Below are 25311 nucleotides of genomic sequence, written 5' to 3' on the forward strand. Positions count from 1 at the left end.
TATCATGATATCGAGTCAATAACATTCTCTACAAACTTCAGCTGAACAACATTCTCCCTTTCGATCAATTCGTTGCGTACTGGATTCCGGTTCAAAACCAGGCGTAGTTAATAATTTCTACAACAGCATTAGGACGAGAGTAACGTTTTTAACAGTATAGGAGACGGTAGTATATAGGGACTGTTTACACTAAGCTTTCATCCCAGTACGACACAGGAGACAAGCGGCAGTGTTGCTAAACTGATTTGGTTTGTTTTCAACTTCTCCCGCTGTGAACAAACAGTACAAACAGAACGTACGAACCCGAAGTAACCCGTCCCAACTTCTATTGCGTGAATAATGTAATGAATATGAGAAATCTGTATTGGGACGAAAAATATTTCATGATAGGCCTGCGAAGTGAGCGTCAAGCTAGTCATAGCCAACAAGTCTATGTGAGAGAAAATCAGCGTATTGTCACATAGCATATGTGTGCGGCAGCGCGATGCTATTCAGTATTCATCGATCACTATTCAGAGCGCTACTGACCAAGAACTGAACACGGTCGACAATGGCTCATTAGTCTAAAGTTTCGTGCACTGTTACCGTATTTAAACAGAATATTATACAATAATCGAATTCTAAATTGCTCGAAGTCACTCTGACATTCAGGCATTTCATCTGCATAAATCCTGGATCTTCACAGTAGACAAATTTATAGCCACTGATCGAGTGAATGGAGGTCAATCATTTTATTGAAATATTTATCAAATCAAAACACCAAAAGATTACGATATAATGAAAATATAGGACGTACGGTTGGCGTAACCCCCGTAAAGGTTCTATTTCGTGTAAACGCGAACCTTTCTATCAAGCTTTATGTGAACGCGAACGTGAACAAGAGCCTATGACTTCATGTGACGTCACATTGATTATTACAACCCTAAATTTTCGTGAAGCAATATATTAATGTGCACGATACCTAGGGACGACTCAGGCCACATTATGCCACAATGATGGAGTACATGTAATCTTTTGAAGTTGCGCTTTCACGGTTTAGTTTAGACTAGACCGGACCGCGGACAATTCTTGACGCGTCAGACGATTGCTACATTCATATTGATCATAGTGGAAAGCCGGTTACCTCGTAAACAAGTTATACAGTAGAGTCCAGTGTTTCTCAACCGGGAGTCTGCGGACCCCTAGGGGTCCTCGAAGCATTTTCAGGGGGTTCGCGAAACTTTACAAAATGGAGGATAACTTAATTTGTATTATTTTCAATTAGAGAAATCACGAGGCAGTTTCGCTTCATAACTGCTAAAACTTCGTGACTCACATAAATGGAATGGCCGCGTGAGAAGAAATATTCTGCTGTGCAAACTCATTTAATTGCCAAATTGTCAATAGCCTCTGATACTAACATATTTCTGCTTCGAGATGTTTTGTTGGGGTTTTGGAAGAAGTTTGTTCGTTCGTTTGTTTGTTCGTTCTTTGTGGAAATCGATTTCGGTACTCGTTCATATTAAATAGACGGCTCAGATGTTCAAGAAATTTAGCTAGAGAATTCGCTTCGAAGTAATGCAAGTCTTCCAATTTTCTACACAAATAGTAGGCTATGATGTTATTTTCAAGAATGGTCATTTTGTTGCTGTTCATCCCTCTAGCTTATACAGTTGATATTTGCACAGGACAGATGACGTTTGCACGATAGTAGAGCTATATTTGAACTAAAATTTTGGGGGTCCGCGGGGGTCCGTGACGGTCCAAAAGGGGTCCGCGCAGAGAAAAAGGTTGAGAACCACTGCAGTAGACAACACCCCAATCGTATCGGACGGATTTGGTATATATGATAAAACAACCATATCAAGTCTAGGTAGATCCCGTATGCCTGCTATATTTTTTACCGTCTGAGACGATGATGCATTCTTTATATCAATTGCATTGATGTCAATAATTGATTTATTGAATATGCCTAAGTACAATTCGCTGACAATCTACAATCTACATGGAGTGTATAGTTATATGCAATACCATGCTGTCAGAACCATGCCGATAGTGATCCGAAGTTGAATTGGAAAGAATTTCAACCAAAGTTGTTATAACAACGCGAGCAATTGTAGTATTTGAAAAAAGGTTCACCGTCAAGAACAGAGGTCTCAAACACGCGGCCCGCGGGCCGCATGCGGCCCGCCAGAGCATTTTGTGCGGCCCGCGACGACATTTTAGATTTTTAATAATTTGACAATATCTAAGTGTCACATATATCTTTTCAGGTTATAAAGTGAAAATTCCCTCTTAAATTGCTCTGAAAACTTTAAACTATTCATCAAACTTCACTATATTGCAAACGCTACCAATGGAAGATTCACTATTTCGCCACATTTCCAATTTATGATGACAAAACCTGATCCTTAGACGATTCGTGAGTAAATTTGTGAGTTGGACTTGGACGCGACCTTTCTTAGAATTACTCAGACTCGGGCTAACTCGATGGCAAAATGAAAATGACTCGAGTGGACTTGGAGTGACTCGGAATGCCGTAAATTTGTTAGAACCATGGACGCAACACACTAATCGCGTATCAGGGGAATAGTAATAGATGAGAAGGTCGCAGCTTGGTATTTCACTAACTAAGCAAGTAGTTATGGCAACCATTGGCAATCTGTTGACAATCATTGACATTTGTGGTCGCTAAACCATGTTATTAACGCCACTTGAAGGTACCGAGTACCGTAGTGGTGGTACGCTCCAACTATGTAACAGCAATGGGCCGTTCGGCGTTCCGACATTTCAATCACTAGGACAAATTCATTAATATATTTATATTATATTTATATTTGTTTCTGCTCCTATATTTGAAGATATTTGGCCATGGGATTAATAGCCTACTTATCAGAAGTATAGCCGAATCCTGGATTGGTATTACAATGCTCAAGTTAAAAAGGTTTTGATATCAGATCAGTCTCTATTATCAATCTGTTAGATTCAAAATATTCATAGTAGCTGAAAATTATAACCCGATAGCTTTTATGATGTCATCATACATTTGTCCGCCGATATGGTGTCTATATCTTATAGTTGATATATATCAAGTACAACAACAATTCTATTCAAATGGATATAAATGTGATGATTCTTTTCGTGCCAGGCCTAAATTGATACAAGAGTAAATCACATTTTGACGATCTGCGTTTACTGCCAGTCTGCTGGATCGGCTCACTTTCAATAGGACAATTCATTCCCGCCAAATAAGGCCTATACTTGGGAAGACATGGAATAGGCTACTCCTATAAATGCTGCGGCCCGCGGCGTCGTCAGAACTGGAAAACTGGCCCGCAAGCACATTTGAGTTTGAGACCTCTGGTCAAGAACCTATCAAGGTTCGCTTGCGACCGCGAACCTCCAGATCACTCACCGAACGCTAGCGTTTTTCAAAATTTTCAGTTCACCCCATGAAATTGTTAAGTTGTTTATAGAAACGATGCTCACCCAATTTGGCTCAATTCCAACCAGTGTAAGCAGAGTTATTCCAGTCGATCGAATTGAATGAAATAGTATTCACGGTGGGCAGGTTACAATTTTATTCATTTCCACATTTTCGACCGCAATAACTCCGCTTCCACTGGTTGGGATTGAGCCAAATTGGGTGAGCATCGTTTCTATAAACAATTTAACAATTTCATTGGGTGAACAGAAAACTTTGAAAAAATTTGTATTCATTTTTATATAATAAATAAATAAATAACTTTCATATCCGGTAGCAATGCGGCTACAGGTTGGAATTGAACCAGATTTAGTGTGCAGCCTTTAATTAAGTAACCTAACAATTGTATCAAGTAGCCGGTACAATTTGAGAAAAAGTGTCATTTTTGAAGACCCCTGTTCATTGTTGTTGTGTATCGTATTGTACATTGTGCGTCATTGTCAAAGAGTGCATGGGTGTTGTTGTCTGAAACTTATTTTAAGGCAACTTTTCTTGTAGGTAGGTGCTACGCGAGCGATAGATTAGATAAGTAACCTATGAATAGATGCCCAACACGTGTCTGCACGGTTGGATACCCAGAAATGATAACCAAGTTCTTGTCTCTTCGCAAAACAGATGGGCCCTGTGGTAATTTTATGACTTGCAACCGAAGCGGAAAATATATTAAAAACGGTCTTAAACGGAAGCTATACTTTTAGACTGATTCTACAAATACAAATTAGAACAGATTCTTGGAGGTACAAAACTTCAATATACAATTGAATAGCATATTCATATTGAAACGAACCCGAATATTTTCGGCTGACACTCGTCAGGGGTAATCGTCATCAACGAGTAGAGAATTCAAAAGAACAGCGTATATCAACAATCGTAACACAAATTACGGAACACTGGAACTGGAACCCTCTCGAAATCGCCCTCAAAAGTCATAAATCATTGTTCGGAACAATCGGAGTGCCGCAAGACGATAACCTTATTAACATAATCTCGACGAGACGACCAGTTGCGCTCGGATCTGTATTAGGCGCTCGTATTGTTCGGAACATTGCGGATGTCTGACGTGCTGCAGTGCCTTAACCAGATTATAATATGTATTTTCGGAATCCGGGCAATAGTAGCCTAGCTTCTATTTAATACCGATTTAAATATGATTGGGTCGCCGCTATAAAATCACCATGCCTCCTCTTTATACTGTCAGGGGTCACCAGCCGTCCGCGAACCAAATGAGTCGCCCGCGGTAATAGCAGAAACATTCATGCGAGAGATTTGAAAGTCTAAGTGGAGAAAGGTTTCATGGGAACAGCAGTTGAGAGACAGAGAGAGAGAGGGTCTTTATTTTCATCCAACCAAAATACATAACAAACGGCAGTGGTGGTGGTACAGAAAATATGCATGCACAGTATTCGGTATTAGATAGTTGAGCATGGCTCAGTTGGCCCTAAGGAACATTCGAACGCAATTTTCAATAGCGTTGCGACCCCGGGAAATCCCGATCCCGGGATCCCGGGATTTCAAGCAATCCCGATCCCGGGATTGGTCCCGATGAAATCCCGGGATTTGTGAACATCATCTACCAAGGCTTATGTAGCGTCATATCTCTTATTTTGGTAATAAAGCAGTGTCACAAAGTCGGCTGATTGTCTAGAACAGTGGCCTCAAACACGCAGCCCGCCAGAACTGTTTTTGCGCCCCACGTCGGCGTTTTGACTTTTCAAGCATTCGACGATATTAAACTCGAAAATTTCAGATTTCGGACTTGAGACCTTGAAATTTCATTCTGAAACCACTCCAAAAACCTGAATCGCTATCACACATCAAACGTCCACTAGCTGCCAAATCATAATGCGACAGCTCTTACGATGACACGATGCATTTGTCGTCTCGCATGGTTTCTAACTGTCTAACTCCTTATGTCGCCAAATTATGCCAAGCACAACAATATTTTTAGAAAATATTGAAAAATATGACTTTTTCGTGGCAACCGTGAGAATAGTGTATTACATTTTCACAATGTGTATGGAATGCCAATCTGCAAGGTCCGACAAAAAAGGCGCATTGGGAAATACATATTATACCCTTATTTGATGCTGCTGCCCGCCGCGTCATCAAAAACTACGAAATTGGCTCGCGAGCAAATTGGAGTTTGGGACCCCTGATCTAAACGATGATACTCTTGAGTCTTGATGCTCATATGTTTTGCGTCAATTCAATATCACAAGGACTAAATGTTATTTGTGTAACTTGTATGTATATTTTACTACTTTTCTAATCCCGGGGAATCCCGGGATTGAGGAGCGAAAATCCCGATCCCGGGATTTCAAATTTGATCCCGAAGTCCCAACCCTAGTTATCAATTGGAGCGATTGATCGTCTTCGCCCACGCGGAGACTTAACAGTTAACGGCAATCAAGTTATTATTCCCCGGCCTATAGTCTCACCACTGTGATTCTGACAGAAAATGCATACGTCATATTACCGAAATCGCTGCGTCATCCTAATCGCAACGTTTCACTTGCACTAAAATGAACTATTCTTACCGGAAAAACAATTTCGCGACAGGTTGGACGTGGAAACGAACTGAAACACACGATTTTGATCAATAAATGGCGCAAACGGTAATTGTAGATACAATATGTCATCTAAACTTGTAGGGGTGGTTCATTTCACAACCGCCAAGTAGTACTTATGGCATCTAAATTCTAAGCAGTTACGTCATCCGAAAATCGAATCCACGGAAAGTCGTGAGATGAGCATGGATTAGGATTAGGATTGGATTCAAAAATTTTCGGAAGATTGATGTCCTGTGGCGAATGGTAACAAAGTTTTTCGTAAGCGGATTTGGAATTTTTATGTCCTAATCCAATCCAAATCCGAAGCTTCAAATCCTAATCCTAATTCTAATCCAGAATGTATATTCAAATCCGTGTCCAATCCTAATCCGATTTTATCTTGAAATTCAGATAAAATGATAATTTATGCAAGGCAGGTATTGGAAATTCTTCTTTCACAACCAACAATTATCTTGATTTAAGATAGGGTTACCATATTTCCGTGACCGAAATTCCGGACAACTAGTGGATTTTAAAATGAGTTATGAGCACACTGTCTGTCAATATGACGTCACACTAGCAAAGCTTTGCGTTAGACCAGAGATGGTCACGATCCGGTTCAGGAGTATGTGGCTATGTGTTGTGTTTCAACCCGTTCCCGTCCAAATAAACAATGATTTTGGGCTAACCATAGGGTAATCGATGCAACTTTTTTTTTTGGGGGGGGGGGGACTTGCTATATGCATCTGGTCGTTAAATTTTTTGAATCAATTCTGTCAATAATATTGGTTCTTCCATATTACTCTATAGTTTTATCCTCTCTCCGCCCACATGATCAGAGTTAGCGGTAGAGCTGGTGGAGGATAATGACTTGGGAAATACGGGAAGCGTAATTGTACATTGTTAAGTCATGTTCATGACACACCGATCATATTGCTTATTAGCCTTATGCCGGTGCGCACCACGGAGCTTTATAAACACCCCACAGCCAGTGGTTTCCAACCTTTTATGGTCGCGACTCAGCCTCCAATTTGAAAATGTTCCGTGACCCAGATCAAAATTTGACGAACTGATTACTAAAAGAAGTCAGCGCCTTTGGCCAGACTTACTCACGGGCTATTTTGGAAGCTGATTACGTTCAACATCTTCGCGAACTCCAGAATATAGGCAAACGCCCCCCACGTACCCCCGCGTACCGCTATCTTTGAATAAAGCATTGAAACGGCCTAGCAATCTCTAGGAATATACCGTTCTCCTATAATTGCGGTTACAATTAGGCCTATTTCAGTAAATGAAGGTTATTTTTATCTATATTTTATTGCAGTTTTGGCAAGGGTGGTAGTCCCCATGTTAAAGACAATGAATGTGATGGTAAATCGCGCGCAGCGCGAAGAAAAATATCATGTCGCATAAATATTCCCAAAAATTATGTTATTATGTTGATTTACGGAAAAATTGTGAGTCTACGTCAAGCCTTCAAAATTGCGGACATTTAGACATATGTAGAAATTTCTCCCGGACGCAAGTTTAAACAGTGAAATTTCGGACATGTCCGGGAAATTCCGGACGTATGGCAACCCTAATTTAAGATAACTTAGCATAGGGCCGCGCCTCTCATGTTGATTGGCACCGAGTGTACCATTGTGTATTGTACCATAAGTACATCAGTAACTGTTCTGAATAAAGTTTGTCGCCATTCGCCACACGACGTATCAATCTCCCTGAAAATCTCTAAATCCAATTCAAATCCTAATCCGCTCAGGAAAAATTGCTAATCCTAATCTAATCCAAATCCGAAAAAATTGCACAAATCCGGTTTTCTCAAATCCTAATCCATGCTCATTGCTCAACGCTCATGCTCATCTCTGTGGACTGCAGCCACTGGCTCCGTCAGGGTATAGATAACTAAGGCAACCGGTTTACCTTAGTTATCTATAGTCTAGTCATAGCCAGAGATGAGCGGATTCCCAAATTTCAGGATCCGAATCTTTCCGGATCCGGCCGGCAATTGGAAATTCAGAGTCCAAAAAATCCGGCTGTTGAAGGTCCAGTTCGGAAGCCAAAAAAATCCTGCCAGAACAATGCTAATTAATCATATTGCAGCAAAAAATCCGGCTAAAATCCGACCGACACTCAAATTCAAAATCCGGATCCAGTCCGGACAGGTAAAAAATCAAAGAAATCCTGCTCCGGCGCCTGAACCGGACTATGACCGTCTCAGCAGAGATGAGCATGGATTATGATTAGGATTTGAAAAAACAGGATTTGTGAAATTTTGTCAGATTTGGATTGGATTAGGAGTAGAGTTTTTTTTTCTGAGCGGATTAGGATTTGGATTGGATTTACCGATTTTCTGGGAGATTGATACGTCGTCTGGCGAATGGCGACAAACTTTGTTAGGATCACTTGATAATGTACTTTTGGTACACTACACTATGGTATACTGCCAATGAGCATGAGAGGTGCAGCCCGATGCCAAGTTATCTTAAATCAAGACGTTTGTTGGTTGTGAATGAAAAATTTCTTTGCAAAAATTAGCATTTTTTCTGAATTTCAAGTTGGAAACGGATTAGGATTGGACATAGACTTGAATAGACAAGAGTTCTGGATTAGGATTTGGATTTGGATTGGATTAGGACATAGAAATTTCAAATCCGCTCATCTCTGCATCTCTGGTCATAGCCGAGTAGAACTAGAGACATGCAGAGATGGCCACAGTCCGGTTCAGGAGCCGGAGCCGGAGCAGGATTTTGATGAATTTTACTGTGGCCGGATCGGAGCCGGATTCTGAAAATGCCATATGAGCCGGATTTGAACAGGATCTGATATTCATAGCAAATATTGGGTAATAAAGGTTCAAGATATCTTATATTCAATGAAATAATCCGCTTCGATATTATTTTCATAGTTAAATGCATTCATTGCTATGGATCAAGCCCAGGCTGGTTCCGACAATAAACGACAACGTTGAAACCGCTGATAGCGGTCCAGTCGTTGAAATGCGTAAGCAACATAAGTAAAGTTTCTGCAGTGATGAGATTACTGACTGCTGGATGAGATGAGGACGAAGGCAGGTTCCAGCAAGCGTGCTGCAGAAGTGTTTATTTTCGAATTCAGTTGTTCCTCAGATATTGATTCTTATGCTTACTGTTCATCAGCCATTAGGGTACTTGATATCAGTTGTCAGGATGACTGAAAAGCGGGGTGTCGGTGCTGTTGCAGCAGTAACTGGTGGTTCTGATTTCTGATGTCATTTGGAATGATTGTGTAGTGTGATAATGTATGAATATATGCTGGCATGGTCAATTGGTCATTTTTATGATTTCGGAAACACTAGAACTGAAGTACCACCGGTACTCTCTGATTGATTGTGCACATCATCATGCTGATTATATAATATCATATATTTCCTATTCATTGCTGCTCATAATCATTTTGATTGATTCATCCATTTTGTTTGATACATGTCTGTTCTGTGAGTATGCCACTTCTTGTGAAAATTTAGTTCCATTCTTCAGTAGTACTATTGGCTTGGTTGTCTTGGCCACGTCACAATGCACAATATCTGATTTTGTTGTTGGCATCATGGCATGCCTGGGTTACTATGTTTACCCTCTCCGTAAAGCAACTAATATTGCTTTCTCTGTTCTAACAGTCTTTTTAGCTAATTTCTCCTTGCTAGTTCGTACTACCCGTATTTATATTCAAGATATATACCGTACCTAACATTATTGATTCGAAATGTGATATAAATAAACCCTTGTAAGGCATTACTTGATACTAATTTGTTGATTATAATGTTTATATCTGTTTTGCAGGCTATATTTAATGTGAAATAGCACTAAAGCAATAGCAGGATTTTTCGGATCCTAATTTTGTTGCTCAACTGTCGGACTCCGAATACCTATTTGACTGTCGGATCAGGACGGATACGGATTCCCAAAATTTGGAATCCGCCCATCTCTGGAGACATGGCGTCGCTCGCGCTTGAATGACTTTGCTGTATTTGTTATTATTGATCTGTCGCCACCACTCGGCAGCACATTGCCATGAGTGGTGTCGGAGAGAAAAACTAGTTGATTCTGTGCAGGTATAGAATTGTAGTGTGTGAATGAAACTGTTACTATATTGGATTCTACTGGAATTTTTACAAAAGTCCGGCACCTTTTCATCATAAAAATCACTTTGTTTGATTGATTCAATAGTCATTAGACTGATTACTCATTGCAGCGTGTGATATGAGCGACAAGCCAACGGTATGGAATCGGTGTTCGTGCCGTGTCGTGTAAGGCTTTCTAAGTCTGGCATCACCTGTCTATGCTATCCCGGTAATGCTGAGCGGCAAGGTCTTTGATCTGACCCAGCTGGGGATCGAACCCGCGACCTACCGATAGCAGCCGGACGCTCCACCATATGTCCTATCAGTTCTCCTTTGGTCTGGCGCAATAGCACTCAAACTCGGTCCTTTTCATGCAAAAGCTCTATTGAATTTCGCGTATTTCCTACCAATTTTCCTCAAGTTGTACCATTTTTGAAACTTGTCACTTTTGATTGCTTACCCTAAATATTTTGTTTTAGCTGACGACAACCCTTTCAATGAGCCTGTATTGATTTCGACAGTTTCACATGAAATAACATTTCTGTAACAAGTTGTGATTAGTTCATGGGCAGCAATTGTTTTTAACGGATCTGTTTCAGTGTATCGGAGTATAGCCTAACCAAAACCAACCTACATCTAGAATTATTCCCAGGCGAACAACTTACTCTACTACATATGCAATTTCATGAGAAGCTTTTAACCATACCAGAATGAAACTCAATGAAAAATTCGACAGCATTTCCGACTTCGTTAAAGCAGCCATAGATGTCATTGTGGTTGACATCGAGGGCACAACGACCCCAATTTCCTTTGTGACAGAAGTCCTATTCCCGTATGTGAAATCTAACATTCGCAATTACCTGACGTCAAAATGGACGCACGATTCTGTGGTGAAAGATGTCCAAGCCCTTCGAGAGTTAGCATTGAAGGATTTGGAAGAAGGCAAGAAGGATGCTCCACAAATTTCAAATAACGATGATGATTCGACAATTGACGCTACAGTGAATAACGTACTTTGGCAAATGACTCAAGACAGGAAATCAACTGCCCTAAAACAAATTCAAGGGCACATGTGGAGATCTGCTTATGAAGATGGCACGATAAAGGGAGAAGTATACAAAGATGTACCGAAAGTTTTGAAACAACTCAAGAATGAAGGAAAATCTGTATATGTATACTCGTCTGGTAGCATCGCCGCACAAAAGCTGTTGTTTGGCTTCAGTGATCATGGTGATATGTGTGGCATTTTCAGTGGTTATTTTGACACAACAATAGGCAACAAAAAGGAGAGTTCAAGCTATAAAGCAATCGCGGAATCTGTCAAAGTAGACCCGAGCAAAATTTTATTCCTCACTGACGTATATGCAGAAGCGGAAGCTGCCAGCAAAGCTCATGTCAATACATGCATTTTACTCCGACCTGGGAATAAGCCCCTTACCGAAAAGGAATTGGCTGACTTCACATCAATCAAGACCTTCGATGAGCTTGTAAGTGACGAGCCCGCAGTGAAGCGGCAAAAGACAGAATAAGGAGACGCAATATGATCTTCTCGTCTGAAGACAGTAACTTCCACATTTTTGTCCCAATCCTAGAGACTGGGCTTGGAATGTATCTGGGAATAAGATTGAGATGCCACAACAACCGGTACCCACGCCTACTAGTAGAGTAGGTACATAAAATCAGATGGGAAGCTTGAAATTCTTCGAAATATGCAAAACGGAGTATCGTGCTAGCGTATGCAATCATATTGAGCTATGCTTTCATGCTGACGTTATGATAGCAAAATCATGCAGCATACTATATTCATTTTTTTAATCCTCGATCTATTAAGAAAATGAGAAAGCAATAGCTGGTGACTCCACAATACACACATACAGAAGAAATTGAATTTACGTAGAGCCCTTCTGACTTCGGCCACTACCAGCATCGGGCACATTCCTCTCTTCCCAAATGCTAATCCCATCACAGGCGCAGAATCTTTTAGGGTTTTGAAAAAGTCCGGAAGACCTCGCGATTATTGCACAAGCAATCCTAAATTGAAACACAAAGCCGGTTTTCTGAAAGTTGAATTTGTCTGTAAGGTGTTGATACCGACCCTTTCCCTGAATTGCCATCTTCGCTCGCAAAGTCGTCTGGATTTTCATGTATGACCAATGACCGGCCAATCACAGCATGAACCTGGTTGTATTTAAGATGATACCATTATGGGACTGGTCGTGAGTGGCACAATGGGCATTGCCACCGCAGCAACACCGATGGGTTGCAGGTTAGATTGACCTCATATTATAAAGCAGAAAGTTGGGTATTCTGCCAAGTCAGCAGATGAGATATCAGAATGCCCTGGTGATTATTGGTGTCGTGTAAAATCAGTACTGTAACCGTGTTGAAATGTGAAAAATAAGCAGCAAAAGCCATTATGGAAATCTGAGTTTCTGGGGGGTTCACTTCTGTAATAACTATCACCTTCAAGTAGTTGTCTGTAAACCTGAATCTTGCTTTTCCATTTGGGTCCGCTTCAATGTTCCCAAGGTCACCAACATGCTACACAGAAGCAAGCAACATGTTGATTTGTGCGAAATCAGCGTTGTGGTCGAGCGTCACTCACCCGAATTTGTTCGTCCTGCCGACCGTGCCTCGATCCATTAGGGTTGAAATGGTCGCCGCAGCTGAATTGAGAAATCAAATTTTAGACAAAATATCATGGGGGGGGGGGGGGTTGAAAAAGTTTCATTGTCCTCTCTATCAAGTACAAAACTAGGTACCGGTAGTTTGATTAATCAAATGAATTAATCACTTCAATTCCAGCAATAACTATAATCAGGAGGTCGAAAAGAGAGAAACCCGGTTGGCTTGTACAGAAATCAAGGAAGAAAAATCCACAGTCATCAGGCCACCACCGCTTTTCAAGCCGATCACCTATATCCTAGGCTTACCATATTTTGGAAATCTAAAAAGAGGACACTTTTTCAGAAAGTTCATACATGCAAAATCGGAGAAGAATTCTCAAAAACCGGTAAATTTTTCCCACTTCGTGATCGGTTGACTAAAAAAAAAAGGACATCACTTCCGCTCAGAGCTCAAAATACCGTTTTTTTCTCCACATTGCCAGGTGGATGACTAAAAAAAAACAGCTAAAAAAAAAAAAAAACTTTTCGCTCAGAGCTAAAATCACCGTTTTTCACTCCGAAATACCCGACGGAGCTTAACTTCCGTGCTAATTTGCGGCATATCACTCGCAATTTCCTCTAAATCTGACCTAAATTTTCAAAGAGGACAGAATCTCAAAAAAGAGGACAAAAGGGCGTCCTCCGAGGAAACTTTCAAAAAAGAGGACAACTCCTCTTAAAAGAGGATGTATGGTAAGCCTACTATATCCTGAATACCCTATCGCAGCTTACAGCAGGGAGTTTAAGCAAATCATAAATTCACCATCAACTGTCACTGTACAAGATAAAAGGTTGTGCGGATGTTTAGCTGCTGTCTCAGCACATTAGATTGTCGGTTTGTCACTGCCTTATATATTGATACTGTTTCATGCCCCACTCAGTTGAAGTTACTGATAGGGGGCAACAATGTCAGCTGTGTAGACACATGATATATATACTCTCATGCCTGGAAAATTATAGTATTTTCCCAGCACATAGCCAGACGAGGCATTGTTTTATGTTCGCACCTTTCACAGCCATTCGTGAGGTCACCATAAGTGTGAACGTTTAATGCATGCTGTCCGGGTGGCAATCCCTCAACAGTCCCGTCAATTAAACAGAGGTCTTTTGTAAGCTGAACCATCCTTATTACTCCTTTTATTAGAGAACCCCGGAGTTCAACCACCGCCGCTCCTAGGTGTCCTGTTGAAAGAGCAGCATAACCCCACATTGTTTCACCATCATTTCAAAATATTACAAAAGCAATGTTTATATATAGAAAGGTGAACACTCGCTGCGCAAGTAGATGATTAGTATGGACCAGGAGTGGGTACATAAGCCAGTCACTACCTTCCAGTCACGAGTCATCTCGAGTCATAGCACATATTGACTCGAGTCAAGTCAATCGATTTACGAAGGTGATTCGAGTCAAGACAAGTCACTCGTTTTTCAAAAGGGACTCGAGTCAAGTCAAATTGAATTTTGCAAGTATGGCTGATGATTCAAAGTCATTACATTTTGCTAGCTGTGTGAAAGACAGATTAATTGGCCAAATATAAAGTTGAAAATGCATGCAGAATGGCGTCGTATCACTCACGCACACCCAGAACTGCTAATAAAATACATGAGTAACTGTATAGCCACATGCTACAGTCTGTTATTATCAGCCAAAATAGAGTGGATCGAATACGAAGCTGCAAGAAGTTGATACAGTGCAATGCACTACCCATTTACACATTCATGAGAATATAAACGCATAAACTATATTCGATATACAAGAGGGTTGGTAAAGAGGAGCCTCAGCCCAATGCAAGCACTGAGCCATCCAAGAAACAGAGATCCGTCACTATTTGATTAATCTACTACTACGACAACGCAAGCTGTGATCTTTCGTTTACGGTAAATTAATTTGTGATGTAACAATGGAGGACCAGTGAAAAGTGCAATCATTGAATGACTGGAAGTGGTTGCTCTCACAATTGACACCGGCGTGTCGCGAACAATCCGAACATACATAAGATACAGTGATTTAATCGACACCGTTTACTTGAAATTGACTTGCACGACTCGAGTCAAGTCATACGAAAAAGTTGACTCGAGTCGTCCCAACACTGGCATGAGCTTGCTTCAGACAGTGCAGTAAGAATAACATGGAGTAGTCCTACATATTTTTAAGGAAAGATAAACCGGCTAGGCCACAACGTACGCACAAAAGTAAGCAAGACCTACCTTGGTATGCATTAGAATTGAAAATAATTTATACAGCTGTAGACCAGTGGTTCCCTGTATTTTTTAAGCAGTACGCAGACAAAATACTAGCTAACAGTAAGTATGGCAATTCATGGTTCTACAAGCTGGGTCATATTAGCTCCCCAAAATGTTGCTCTTGCGCCTCCATATTGTTGTCAACATATTAAAATAAAGATTGGACGTGCGCAAGTTAATCACGTAAAGCTAAAAAAATTGAATTTGTAAAATCCTGTCCCACATACTTTATGTAATGTTGAATTATTAAGACCACTTGCAGCTTCGCTGAAAATTTCTATTTCCAGTGTAGTCAAGAGCCATCTGGACCAACACTTTGAAACCGTTCTAGAGACACAACCCCTTACCTTTATCAAGTGTGGAACCAATCCCAACCAGCGCTGCCTTCAAACCTGTCGATTCCAACAAATTTTTCACCTCATTTGCTGACAGGCAGCTATCTACCACAACCTGTCATAAAATTTGACATTAAACATGAAGAAGGTAGAACACTGGTAACTTTACAGACACACCTGTTGTTTTTCGAGGTCTATTGCATAGTTGGTGATTTCGGGGTGACATCCAACAACTTTTTTCACAGCATCGACACAAGATGAACAGGTCATGGAGACGGCATATTCCAGCTGAGAATTTCAATATTTATTTATGCATGATGGTTTGCAGGATAAGATACCTCGTGTCAACAGATTCTTGTCAAATCATGTTTGAATAATCAGTGACTGCAGAACGTCTTAGAAAACTAGTTGCAAGGATAATATCAAAGTTATACCGGTTAGCGTTATGCAATGATCGTGATTAATCGCAATCTGGCGCAGACAGAATAGGCAAATCATTCAAGGCCGAATTAAACAAGTAGAGCGACATGCCGGTAATTTAATTCTAATCTGAATTGTAAAATGATTCTTTGCTCTAATTCTAATCCATTCAATTTGTGAAATATTGCTATACTCGGATTATAATTCGAATCTAATGTCTGATTTTCCCGATAATGTTGCAGGAGAGCTGTATAGCGTGCAATGAGGCAAGCTCCGTGTACAGACATTTGCCATCCTCATGCTTTCGGGAGTGAACTCAGATTTGATGAATGAACTGAACTTGATTCAATTCCTAAGTTTTCGCGAATTCAGTACCATCTAATTCTAGTCTAATTTGAAAAAATCTGCAGCTATTATTCAAATTAAATTTGGAATGGTTGAACATTTTCTAGTTTTTCAATTCTGATTCAGTGATTCAAGGCTCCAAACACGGTTCCCTCTACGGTGCGCACGTGCGCGGCCGCGCAGAGAAAAACTTGTGCCGCGCAAGGAAGGCGCAGTCATGACCTTTTTTTAGTCGTTATGTCGCCCAAGAGACCGCAGAGTGAGTTGGTGAGTGCGCACAGACTCGTGAAAAATTAGAGGGTACATCGGTTATGACTTATGAGCATAAGTAGTCACGGCAAGTACTGAGCTTGTATCATCACATCCAAAATTGATGAAACGGACCTCAGGACAGTGAACAAGTGATGAGGAGTTCAAGGACGAATTCTATGGCAGACGAACATTAAACTATACCCAAGCCCACCTTTGCTTTAAGGTCCATTGCTGTTAAAATATTCAACTGTAAAACAATCGGACGTATTGCGAAAATTGAAGCGATGATTTTCTGGTTCGGGTTGACAAACTATACAAATTTGAATATACTGCAGACAGCAGAGATAACAAATCAAGTTGCAATTCGAGCTGCAAATTCAACCAATTATAATAATAAATCCGGAACTCGGCATCTTTCCCAACCCCAAGTCCAAGCAAGGCATATTATGAGTATGACTATTAATTCGTTCGGACGTGAAATGAAAAATTTCGTAATTCCATGTCCTATCCAACTCTCGAAAACCTTCTACTACGTCCTCGGTGTCGCATTCGCAATATAGATAACTACGTGTACCGTTATATATAGTCCCGGAGAGTCAATGAAGGGGGAACAAGCTTGTTTACTTCTGTCCGGTCTATAGCATTTATTCGTCGCAGGCGCGCTACAGCGATTTCATAATCAATCAGTCATGCAATCAATCAATGGACAGAATGATTTGCGCGCGATGTAACGTACACTGTACAGATAGGGGGATTCCGAACGACCAACAAGTTGGGGTCTCTTGAACTGGCATCCACCTCGACCTAGTGCCCGATGTCACAGTATCTTTTTCGATGTTATATTGTTTTTAGAAGCTATTTCTTGCGCTTTTTTCTCTCTTTTTCGGTTCTTCTCGTGCATAGTTATAATTTGGGTGAAGTGTCACTATACTTTTCAACATACCTTCAGATACTCGCTAACATCAAACCAGATTTTCTTCTAGCTTTTCCACACCAGTCTTGTGCAAGCTTCAATAAGGTTCATTGGCATCAAGAGAGAGAGCGAGAGTCTTTATTTTCATCCAACCAGATACATAACACAAGGCAGTGATGGTGGTACAGAAAATATGCTTGCACAGTATTCGGTATTAGATAGGAATGATCGATAAGACCGTGAAGATTATCTAGTCTGATCACACCAGCATCAAACAGGTACACTTGACTCTAAACAGGCTGGCTGTATAAAAGGTTGTACAGTACAGTAGTTAAAAAAAATAAAACAGAATAAAAATTAAACGATGGTAGCAAATGATCAATGAAGCAATGTCTGGGCGAGGTAGGACAACAGTGTTTGTGTAACGACAAGAGGTGATCAAGTAGGGCTTTTTTGAATCCATTAGAAGGCAATTCATGGATATGTGGTGGTAATGCATTCCAGATGATATGTCCCGAGTAGTCGATAGATCTCGAGATCTTAGTTAGGTTGCTATTGGGTGGGGGTACAAAATAGCTTCTTGGAGGTACAGAGCTTCAATATACAATTGAATAGTATGTTCATATTGAAATGAACCTGAATATTTTCGGATGACACGCGTCAGGGGTTTGGTGTAATCGTCAGTATAACTAGTAGGCCTCTTGGAGAATTGAAAAGAACGTATCACAAAATATGACGTCATCAGATCATTCTCTCTAATTTGTCGCGAGTCTGCGTGCGCATTCATCAACTCACTGCGCGGCCCCTTGGACAACAGAGTGCGCAACGACTAAAAAAAGGTTACCACTTCGGCTTTCATGTGCGCGGCACACGTTTTTCTGCGCGCAGTGACTTTGTCAGCAGTGCGCAGCTTACAGGGAACATTGGTCACCAGCATGAATGGAAATCTCAAATAAGAGAGCATCCAATGTACAATTTTAAGATGGTACACGAACTCCTTTGTAGACAAAGCTTGGGCTGATGTATTTTGATCAGAGGTGGTCAGTAACGAAGTACTTCTACTTTTTGAAGTACTTGAAGTAGATTTTGTCTACTCTCACTACTTTTTAAGTAGTTGTGATTTTAGGCTACTTCTACTTCTACTTGACAGTTTGCAGTTTTGTAGGCAAACATAAGTATAGAATACCTATACTTACTTACTTGTGAACCACCACTCCTACTTCTACTTGAGTAGAAATTCCGGTGCTACTTTTCCTTATACTTGAGTAGCGACGGTGACTACTTTGACCGCCTCTGATTTTGATTGAGGTCGACTCCAAGGTACACAGATGAAAGAGTGAGTTTTGTAATCGTAGCGCGATGAGTATGACTATGAATTGAAATTAATTCATTCCAGCACATGATCGTTTACTGCACTAACGATTTGAGTGAAACGGGGAAGTCACCGAAGCAGTCCAAAACTCCATTGTAGTCCTCATATAATTGTTGCGGTGCGAGCAAGGCAATGCGATGTCCGAACCCCCTGCCCATGGTGTTGTTGTTGGGTATAAGATTGTAATTAGAGATTGGATGCGCACTTTTCAGTTTGTAATCATCAATTTTGTGCATTCATTGTTGTCTGCTCGATACACTCGTATTTTTAACTAGTCGCTCTATGTCTATTGGTATTCATTCAAAACAAAAATCAATTTAAAAAAGGCAGTGGCTACTCGTCCGGACCCGGACGAATAATTTTCTCAGGCTATTCGTCCGGCACCGTGTGACGTAGGCCCGTTACTATGGAGACTGTATGCGTTTTTGACAGGCTTCGGTTTTGTACATTATTTATTCGCCCTTCTGGTTACTGATTTCAATGGTTACTGTTACTGATTTGTATGCTCATAATTATAGCTCCGAGGGAAAGTTTACGCCATACTAATAATTGCAAATAGCTGTGTTGAAAGTACCAGAACTTGACGCCCACCTTTACCTTTACAAGAGATGTTTACCTACGCTTAATGTAGTGAGAACAAGTAGGATAGTGATTTGTAAGCTCATAATTGGAGCTCCGAGGGAATGTTTGCGCCATACGAAGAGCTCCAAAGTACTATCGTTAAATAACCGGATGCAGTCAGAACACGAACGATTCGCTGAAATTCTTGCTGTCTCCACCTATTTCTGAACTCATGCAAGCGCCATTGACCTAACCAATTGTACGTGAACTTGCACAGCTAAGACGGAATTGTCACCTCTGCTGTACTACGAGTACTCATACTTGATGTTGCTGTGCAGTAATGATTGGAATACTAACTGAGAGAGACTGTGCGTCTTTATTTTCATACAACAGAAATACAGAACAAATGGACAGCAGCAATGATCATACAGAAAACATGTGCATGCACAGTATTTGATGTCGGATAGAAGAGATCGATACAGCCATGGAAGTCAAGTGGTCTGATAAAACCCGCATGAAACAAGTATGCCTACATTGTCTCTGCATCATCTGACTGTAACAAATCGTAGTTGAAAAGATGAAGAAAAATTAAATGATAGCAAATGAATGAATGAAGCAATGTCTGGGCGAAGTAGGGCAACAGTGTTAATAGGAGAAAAATACCAGTATTTGGTGTCGGATAGGAGAGATCGATACAGCCTTGGAAGTCAAGTGGTCTGATAAAAACCCCATGAAACGAGTATATGCCTACATTGTCTCTGCATCATCTGACTGTAACAAATCGTAGTTGAAAAGATGAAGAAAAATTAAATGATAGCAAATGAATGAATGAAGCAATGTCTGGGCAAAGTAGGGCAACAGTGTTAATACGACTATCAGAGGTAATCAGGTAGGTCAAGAGTGTTACTAGGACTATCAGAGGTAATTAGGTATGGCAAGAGTGTTATTACGGCGACAAGAGGTAATGAGGTATTTTTTTTTATAATCTGCAATACAGCAGTTCACAGATGGTAATCCATTCAAAATGATAGGTCAGTCGACAGATCTCTTGGTTAGGTAACTATTAAATGGGCCCAAGTAGATATTTCCCTTCGATGAGGGTCCTGTATTAAGGGAGTGAACAACTTAAGCAGGTATGAAAAAGTCATCGAACACATACGACAAACTGTTCGAAAAATATTTGTGTACAACTTCAATGTTTATATGATCATTGGGTGTTAATCTGGTATGCATGCTGGCATTTCCGCACATTCCTTATTGCAGGTGACAGTAAATGCTGTGCATACAATTTGCTGCTTTCAAGATATTCAAGCATTGATAGCGTGTTTTCACTGGGAACATCAAACATGAAAACTAAGTAGCCTACTTTCAATGTCAAAGTTGCCGCTACATATTTTTCTAACAGAGGCATCTGTTATTTTTTGCAGCGGCCACAGAACCATTTGTTTTGTTTAGGGTAAGTGTTTAGTCCAGCACATAGAAGATGATCCCGGTTGAGACAGGAGTCGCAACGAATTGAATTGCTCTTTGTAAGTTGAAGGTCGCATACTCCACAGTACCAGTCTTTCTGACTATATTTACTTTGGAATGCCTTCATCACAGCAGCCCATCCATCATATGCGAAGTAATTCTTGATGTGGAGTATATTCACAGTCTCATCAAGGCAGCTGTTGGGGATGAGACGAGTGTCAGACGTGACAGACTTACTGCCCAATTTCTTTCCATACACTGCTTCATTAGTGTCAGATGGTGATACAAACCATGACAGCATCACTGTGAATAAGGCAGAAGTGAAATTTGCTGAAGTTCTGCATGAAATAAACTTACATCGGTCTCTGTCTTTAGGATGTATTTTTTTAAATGGAACTGGAGTGTCACATTTCTTCTTCTTCGGAAGGCCAACCACAGTTTGTTCCAAGCCTTTTGGGCGTCCTCTTTTTTTCAGTTTTGATGGCAGATGAATGTTGGAAAGATCTGAAACAGCAAGATCAGTTTTACTATAGTGTAGCAAGATAAAGTTTGGATTTATTTGACACCAACCCGTGAACTTGTCTGGTGTCATGGTGATTTTGCTACAGTCTACGGACACTGCTGGGGTGCTATTTTCTGCATCACAGACTTCGGACACTGCTATAGCGCAATCTGAAGGTAAACAAACATGCAAACATCATGAAATTGCAACATACATCTAAATCCAGTGAGTATAGTGACCTGGTCTGTGATTTAAGATAATTTCTTTATTGTAATCAAATTGCAACAAATATAGGAGTTTATTGATACTGATATTTTGTGAAAGCAGTCCTAATAACATGATGTCTGGTAGCTTAATTAACCTGAGATGTTGCTTGTGAATAGTGTATGTATGGTTGATTGATTGATTGAATGAATGACTGATAGGCCTACATTACTTGGTGATGTAGTGTTGTCTGCAACTAATAGACTAGAATAACATTTCAAGTAAAATGCTGACTAACCTGATGTCTCAACAATCACCACCGTCTTTTCCTTCGCAGAGGCATGAGATCCATCTTTGTTCGAATCAACACAACCTACCAGAAACAGAGAGAGGATACCGAAATAAATATCAAGTGTTAATGAGTGCACAATAGACGTACCTGCTGTAGTAAAATGAGGTGGTGGGGTTACAGTTGCATGTGTGGGGTTTGCATGTGTTGGGTTGCGTATGCGGGGTTAGGATAGGGGTGGCAGGGTTGCGGTTGCATGTGTGGGGTTAGAAGGGTGTCGTAAGATGAGGTTGCATGTGTGGGGTTAGGATTAGGGTGTCGTAAGATGAGGTGGTGGGGTTGCAGTTGCATGTGTGGGGTGGGGTGGTGTGGTTGCAGTTGCGTGTGCGGGGTTGCGTATGCGTAAAATGAGGTGGTGGGGTTACAGTTGCATGTGTGGGGTTTGCATGTGTTGGGTTGCGTATGCGGGGTTAGGATAGGGGTGGCAGGGTTGCGGTTGCATGTGTGGGGTTAGAAGGGTGTCGTAGATGGGGTTAGGATTAGGGTGGGGGTGTGGTTGCAGTTGCGTGTGCGGGGTTAGGATAGCGGTTGCGGTTGCATGTGTGGGGTTAGGGATTGGGGTGTCAGCACGTGTGGGTTAGGATTAGGGTGTCGTAAGATGAGGTGGTGGGGTGTGCGGGGTTGCGTATGCGTAAAATGAGGTGGTGGGGTTACAGTTGCATGTGTGGGGTTTGCATGTGTTGGGTTGCGTATGCGGGGTTAGGATAGGGGTGGCAGGGTTGCGGTTGCATGTGTGGGGTTAGAAGGGTGTCGTAAGATGAGGTTGCATGTGTGGGGTTAGGATTAGGGTGGGGGTGTGGTTGCAGTTGCGTGGTTAGGATAGGGGTTGCGGTTGCATGTGTGGGGTTAGGGATTGGGGTGTCAGCACGTGTGGGTTAGGATTAGGGTGTCGTAAGATGAGGTGGTGGGGTGTCATAGGAATGGGTTGGGGTTTAGGCTGAGGCTAATTTAACCCTAATTTCACGATACCAAGACTACAAAATGCTCATGGGGAACATTGCTTCTTCATGTTCATGTGGTTGTGGACCCGGTGGAAATTCCGTATCATACGTAACGCTTACTTACCGTTGGTTAGGTCGTAAACCCTTAGATAAGCTCTGAAATCTACGGCCGCCGTGGATGCAGTGAAAAGATATCTGGCCATACTTGAGCCATACTTGAGGGTGTGGTTGCAGTTGCGTGGTTAGGATAGGGGTTGCGGTTGCATGTGTGGGGTTAGGGATTGGGGTGTCAGCACGTGTGGGTTAGGATTAGGGTGTCGTAAGATGAGGTGGTGGGGTGTCATAGGAATGGGTTGGGGTTTAGGCTGAGGCTAATTTAACCCTAATTTCACGATACCAAGACTACAAAATGCTCATGGGGAACATTGCTTCTTCATGTTCATGTGGTTGTGGACCCGGTGGAAATTCCGTATCATACGTAACGCTTACTTACCGTTGGTTAGGTCGTAAACCCTTAGATAAGCTCTGAAATCTACGGCCGCCGTGGATGCAGTGAAAAGATATCTGGCCATACTTGAGCCATACTTGAGGGTGTGGTTGCAGTTGCGTGGTTAGGATAGGGGTTGCGGTTGCATGTGTGGGGTTAGGGATTGGGGTGTCAGCACGTGTGGGTTAGGATTAGGGTGTCGTAAGATGAGGTGGTGGGGTGTCATAGGAATGGGTTGGGGTTTAGGCTGAGGCTAATTTAACCCTAATTTCACGATACCAAGACTACAAAATGCTCATGGGGAACATTGCTTCTTCATGTTCATGTGGTTGTGGACCCGGTGGAAATTCCGTATCATACGTAACGCTTACTTACCGTTGGTTAGGTCGTAAACCCTTAGATAAGCTCTGAAATCTACGGCCGCCGTGGATGCAGTGAAAAGATATCTGGCCATACTTGAGCGCATCATTGAAATTTCGCTGAGTGGTTCGCTTTCTTACTGCATCGAGCGTACGTGAATCTCTCTTGTAGAGCTGGACGTAATTTTCTTTCTGGTATTTCTCCAAAGCACTTTTTAAGTCTTCATAAGAGGCGAACCTACTCTCGGAATCCATGCCGCAGTTACGGCCCACAGTTCCGGAAATAGCCGGCACCCATTCTACAGTTGCGGTATAGAGTCTCTATAGTTGCGGCATGCTTACACCGGACGAATAGCCTGAGGAACTTTATTCGTCCGGGTCCGGACGAGTAGACACTTCCTTTAAAAAAATTAAAACATGGCCCTTGTTTCAAAAATGTTTTTTTATTCGTTTTTTTTTTCTTAGCCATTTTCTTAGTCAATCTTTAATTTGACGCCACAGTTGATTAGCATAAACATTTGAAAATATAGATAAAATATGGCTCCTTCGCCGAAAAGAGCTTCCGACCACTGTCATAAACCGACGACGATTTCGAGGATTCGAGCAACCCACATCATATACGTCGACTATATTGGCTGCGAATCGTCCGTAGATTCATGCTACATGTTTTTTCTAAAGTATTTTCACGATTATGGAATAGTTAGACAACGATCGAAAAAAAAAATTTATAGGCATTAGTTTATAATAGGCTTACCATATTTCGAAAATGGAAAAAGAGGACACTTTTTCAGAAATTTCAGTCAAGCCATAACTGGACAAGAATTCTCAAAAACAGGTAAATTTCACCCGCTTCATGATCGGTTGACTAAAAAAAAAAAAAAAAAAAAAAAAAAAAAAGGTCATCACTTGCACTCAGAGCTCAAAAACACGTTTTTCACTCCACATTACCAGGTGGATGACTAAAAAAAAAAAAAAAAAAAAAAAAAAAAGGTCTCCTTTTCGCTCAGAGCTGAAATCACCACTTTTCCCTCCGAAATACCCGCCGGAGCTTCACTTCTGCGCTAATTTGCGGCATATCACTCGCAATTTCCTCTAAATCTGACCTAAATTTTCAAAAAAGAGGACAAAATCTCAAAAAAGAGGACAAAAGGGCGTCCTCCGAGGACACTTTCAAAAAAGTCAAAAAAGAGGACAAATCCTCTTAAAAGAGGACGTATGGTAAGCCTAGTTTATAACACTGTTTAAAACACTGTATGTTTTAAATGCAACCCTAGCAATGTGACTAGTGAGCGAGGATGTAGTTGAATTCGTTACTGACTTGCACAGTGCACGGCGTTGAATTATTTGTCAAATATTGATGCAACACTAGAATCCCAGCGGCAATAATTCGGAGAGTTTATTTGATTCATTTGAAAGAGAATATTTTTTATTCTGTTAAACTTGATCGACGACGGACAGACTGGTAACGAGAGCGCCAACATCGAATTTCCAATCATTTGGTAATACCAATGGGTATATTTGGTAGAAAATGCATTTCTACTGATAATTTCGCGACATGCGCTCATCATTTCGGCAGTTGAACAAATCGCACCATTTCAAGATTAAATTAGACTGTATGACTTTATGTTAATGAGCACAGTTCCGGTATTAAGACGTCACGTCACTGTTTGATGCTGTACAATGAGACCATTGCAGTAGGATGGAGTAAAGGGCGTTCTCTCGCGGCTATGACACCATCGACAGTAGTTATTATGATCGCTCAACCGGTGGCAGGGGTTCT

General features: G+C 41.2%; 3 protein-coding genes across 4 annotated transcripts; 1 reads left to right on the forward strand and 2 right to left on the reverse strand.

Annotated features, from left to right (window-relative positions):
- The first annotated feature begins 10043 nt into the window (after positions 1–10043).
- Positions 10044–11913, forward strand: LOC145452209 (enolase-phosphatase E1-like). Its single transcript, XM_080330437.1, has one exon. It carries the CDS (start codon positions 10822–10824, stop codon positions 11638–11640), a length of 819 nt encoding a protein of 272 aa, XP_080186563.1. The 5' UTR covers positions 10044–10821; the 3' UTR covers positions 11641–11913.
- On the reverse strand, positions 11907–16783 carry LOC145452210 (copper chaperone for superoxide dismutase-like). The gene is made up of 8 exons (XM_080330438.1): positions 16585–16783; positions 15534–15644; positions 15369–15471; positions 13785–13959; positions 12717–12777; positions 12575–12652; positions 12207–12289; positions 11907–12142 (listed from the first exon to the last, which is right to left on the reverse strand). Exons 1-8 carry the CDS (start codon positions 16600–16602, stop codon positions 12001–12003), a joined length of 771 nt encoding a protein of 256 aa, XP_080186564.1. The 5' UTR covers positions 16603–16783; the 3' UTR covers positions 11907–12000.
- A 2793-nt stretch (positions 16784–19576) lies between these two features.
- LOC145452056 (uncharacterized) lies at positions 19577–22891 on the reverse strand. Of its 2 annotated transcripts, XM_080330268.1 has the most exons (5): positions 22810–22891; positions 21694–21768; positions 21260–21361; positions 21047–21193; positions 19577–20992 (listed from the first exon to the last, which is right to left on the reverse strand). In XM_080330268.1, exons 1-5 carry the CDS (start codon positions 22886–22888, stop codon positions 20634–20636), a joined length of 762 nt encoding a protein of 253 aa, XP_080186394.1. In that variant the 5' UTR covers positions 22889–22891; the 3' UTR covers positions 19577–20633. The 2 variants fall into 2 exon arrangements, with proteins under 2 accessions (XP_080186394.1, XP_080186393.1); XM_080330267.1 differs by having other exon boundaries at positions 19577–21193.
- Positions 22892–25311: the final 2420 nt, after the last annotated feature.

Source organism: Botryllus schlosseri, chromosome 12 (genome assembly GCF_051294905.1).
Source record: "Botryllus schlosseri isolate E-star chromosome 12, Bs_hap1, whole genome shotgun sequence".
Lineage (NCBI taxonomy): Eukaryota > Metazoa > Chordata > Ascidiacea > Stolidobranchia > Styelidae > Botryllus > Botryllus schlosseri.

Coding starts and splice junctions, on each gene's coding strand:
- LOC145452056 (XM_080330267.1), bottom strand. CDS start 22,888: ATGGCCAGATATCTTTTCACTGCATCCACGGCGGCCGTAGATTTCAGA. Junction 21,362..21,693: donor GGTGATTGTTGAGACATCAG/GTTAGTCAGCAT, acceptor GTTTACCTTCAG/ATTGCGCTATAGCAGTGTCC. Junction 21,194..21,259: donor GACACCAGACAAGTTCACGG/GTTGGTGTCAAA, acceptor TTGCTGTTTCAG/ATCTTTCCAACATTCATCTG.
- LOC145452210 (XM_080330438.1), bottom strand. Junction 12,778..13,784: donor CTCACGAATGGCTGTGAAAG/GTGCGAACATAA, acceptor TTCTCAATTCAG/CTGCGGCGACCATTTCAACC. Junction 12,653..12,716: donor GGCAGGACGAACAAATTCGG/GTGAGTGACGCT, acceptor GCTTCTGTGTAG/CATGTTGGTGACCTTGGGAA.
- LOC145452209 (XM_080330437.1), top strand. CDS start 10,822: ATGAAACTCAATGAAAAATTCGACAGCATTTCCGACTTCGTTAAAGCA.